Below are 3,504 nucleotides of genomic sequence, written 5' to 3'. Positions count from 1 at the left end.
TCGCTAGGCACAAGGAAAACGGAAAACTCTAGAAATATGAGAGAAAAATACTCTCTTATGAGTTGCCATGAAATATTAAGGTGATTCCACCCTCGGGGTTGCAAAAAAGCGGTAAAACCCTCGGCAAAGCCTCGGGTTTCACAGCTTTTTTGCAACCCTCGGGTGGAATCACCTTATATTTCATGGCTACTCATAAGAGAGTCTTATAATCTTAGACTGCTTTTAATATCACGCTGTTATACTAGAATCTCGACATATGATATTTATCTGTATGGATATAAATGAATAGTATTTGTTACTAAGTTTGCTGACTGTCTATCAGTATATATCTACAACACATGTTCTACAGGGGACAGTTTCTTTGGTTTTGAAACATGTGGATAGGGGGTATACAGTAAAGTCAGATTATGCCAGACTAATGAAAAATCATATTTCCCTTTTATGTCAATACTTGTATTTCATATTAGTGTAGCTAATAAATTATGACCCTAAATTACATGTAATCTATAAATACTGGTGCTGGTGCACAAAACATACTCTGAGCAGATTTCCCTTTTTTGCTTTAATTTTCCCTAATTTGGGCTAATCCGCACCCCCCCCCCCCCCCCCCCCCCACACACACACACACCATCACAGTACCAAACACGGGGATTTAGACACTGTGCACAATCAAGAACCCTATCTGCCCTTCTCAAAAATCTACCTCTCATATGGGGTCATCCACCTTCCCTCACAGCTACAGACCTTTTGCTAGACCCTGCATGTTTTCACCAGAATTTCTTCAGCAACCGACCACGTGTCTTAGTTTCGTATTTGCACCCATCTATATGCTAGGAATCATGGTGACACCTACATGTTGTATATCAACATTTTTATTAAGCACTCAGCTACATTTGACATGCATCCTAAAATTATTGTATACATTTTTACACATGTAATATCACTTCAAATATGGGGTATTTCCATTTTTTGAAAAAGTTGACCGGGCCTATAGTGCGAAACTGTCCCCTGCTACCTAAACACAAGTAATCCCAGTCAGTTTGTACTGAGAGGATTATAAGAAACCTAATATACATACATTGTACTAATGGCAAATACAAAGAAATCAAATGAATGTTGTTGCTTTTATTCTACAGACTTGGGGAGAGAAAAGAAGAAGAAAGTGAAAATGGAAGAAGCACCGTCAAACGTTTGTGATTGTTTGCTGGAAGGCATCCGTAGAATGTACAAAACGCAGCGGTTTACGGATGTCATCATCCATGTGGAAGACCAGTCCTTCCGGTGTCACCGAGTGGTCCTGTCATCTGTATCTTCCTACTTTGACGTCATGTTCTCCTCTGGGATGATGGAGTCCAACTCCATGTCCACAACTATTCACAACGTTAGCTCTCAGACATTCGATGAAGTCCTGCAGTACATCTATTTTGGAAAAGATATCATAGAACCAGACAACGTCGGGGAACTCCTGCAGGTTTCCGCTATGCTCCAGATTGCGCATTTACAGTTTGAGTGTGAAGAGTTCATCCTGGGTAACGTCGACGTCAACAACTGTTTGGGGGTCTGGAAACTAGGGATATCTCATAACATAGAATCACTGACAGAAAGTAGTCAACCATTTCTCTTATCCAATTTCGACGAAATTAGTCAAAGTGACGACTTTTTAAAGCTTGAAAAGGACGAATTGGACCTCATATTACGCGACGAACGTCTTATCTCCTCTGGGGAAGAGATTGTTTGCAAGGCTCTTTTTCGTTGGATAGAAGCGGACGAAACTCGTCGAAAAGTTGCTTTGCCAGATCTCTTTGAAAATATTCGACTTACTTCAGTCAGTCTTGAATACTTGTTGGATCACCTAGATCAACATCCGTATATTCTTGAACATGAAAGTTGTCATAAGGAAGTCAAAAATGCAATCAAGTACCACGCCTTGCCTTCCCGGCGCCAGGAGCTGATGTGGGATGAGAAACCGTACAGATACAACGCTGAGCAAGAAATGGTTCTAGCGGTTGTAGGGAAACGCCTTGCCAGCGATGGTTTGATTGTTACAGAGTTCATGGGATACAGCTTTTCAAACAAAAGGTGGGTTGCGCTTCAACCGATCCATACCCCACTTGGAGACGACTTTGCAGTTTGCTCTTATGGTAATGACATATTCATAACCGGTGGAACTTCGAATATGACCTCTTGCTTGAGATATTCCGCCAAATTTTCACAATGGAGTAAGCGCTCGCCGATGTGCTACGGCAGATATAGACACTCAATGGTGGCAGTGCGAGACTCGCTTTATGTACTTGGTGGCTACAACTTCGGGACTTTAAGTAGCATCGAACGATATGACATGGAGACCGAGAAATGGGAATCGGTTGGAGAACTCAATCACGGGGTTGATAAATGCTCCGCGGCAGTCATGGGCGAGAAAGTTTTTATTTTGGGAGGTTGTTTAAGCTTTGCAGCGAAAACAGCCGGGATACAGTGTTTCGACACTAGGACTGGCACGTGCACATTAATTGCAAACCTCCCCAGGTCCCCTAAATTCACAAATGCTGTAAAATTCGACGACACTGTCCATGTTGTCTGCGATAATGGGGATATAATATCTTTCAGTGGTAAGGAGGAACATCACACACTGCGAAAGATCAAGGGCTTTTCCAAAAGGGACTTTGGACTTTTCATGGACCACGGATCACTGTGCATTGTTGGTGGGAACCTGAACTTGATTTCCGAAAAGGAAGAACTTTGTTGTGACGTGATAAAGGTCGAAGGTGAGGAACAACATATATGCGAGCACCTCGAACTACCGTTTCCTATGAAAGTCACCCAATGCTTACGTATTGTTGTTGAAAGGAAATATCCACTCTTGGATATTCATTCTTTAATACGAGACTTCGAGAACATTGAATGATTCTGCTGATCACTTGCTTCAAACAAACCTGGACTTGGTCACCTTCTTGAATGTACAATATATTGTTTGTTCCATCCAAATTACGCCTCGTGAATGAAATATCGTAGGTTCAAATCATGTCTAATTATACTATCTTTTTACGAACAATAACTTATTTGTTTTTACATTTATTAGCGTGTAGTACATGTATTCAATGAAATGATATATTTTAATGTATGTTCCAAGAACAATCAGATGTACAATTTCTAATATATTTACGGAAACTTCGTATTAACTAATCGGAGTTCCATGTCATAAATTTAAATCTTTACTGTTTTAGTTTTGTGATTTTATTCCAACAGAAGAACGTCCAGAGACGTCATGCGCTTTTTGTGCTACATTGATTTGTTATCGTTAAAATAACGTTTTTCACGTTACATATAAATTCAAGATTTCAATACCCACTGCAGTGTGGAACATTAATACTAAATTTAATGACACTTGCTGCAAAGAAACTTTTTTTTTTCAATATTATAAAAATTGAAATGAATTTTTGTGTTTTCATAAGTAAATTGAATACATTCATCGTATGGAATGTATTCTATTTCCATGATTTCTCAATT

At 39.7% G+C, this 3,504-nt stretch overlaps 1 protein-coding gene across 1 annotated transcript; it reads left to right on the top strand.

Annotated features, from left to right (window-relative positions):
- Nucleotides 1–623: 623 nt before the first annotated feature.
- Nucleotides 624–3,212, top strand: LOC125668325 (kelch-like protein 24). Its single transcript, XM_056163743.1, has one exon. It carries the CDS (start codon nucleotides 1,088–1,090, stop codon nucleotides 2,900–2,902), a length of 1,815 nt encoding a protein of 604 aa, XP_056019718.1. The 5' UTR covers nucleotides 624–1,087; the 3' UTR covers nucleotides 2,903–3,212.
- Nucleotides 3,213–3,504: the final 292 nt, after the last annotated feature.

The sequence above is a fragment of the Ostrea edulis genome, chromosome 4 (assembly GCF_947568905.1).
Source record: "Ostrea edulis chromosome 4, xbOstEdul1.1, whole genome shotgun sequence".
In the NCBI taxonomy this organism is placed as follows: domain Eukaryota; kingdom Metazoa; phylum Mollusca; class Bivalvia; order Ostreida; family Ostreidae; genus Ostrea; species Ostrea edulis.
Note: the sequence above shows the minus strand (reverse complement) of the source record. Positions and strands in the feature narration are given on the sequence as shown.

Coding starts and splice junctions, on each gene's coding strand:
- LOC125668325 (XM_056163743.1), top strand. CDS start 1,088: ATGGCAAATACAAAGAAATCAAATGAATGTTGTTGCTTTTATTCTACA.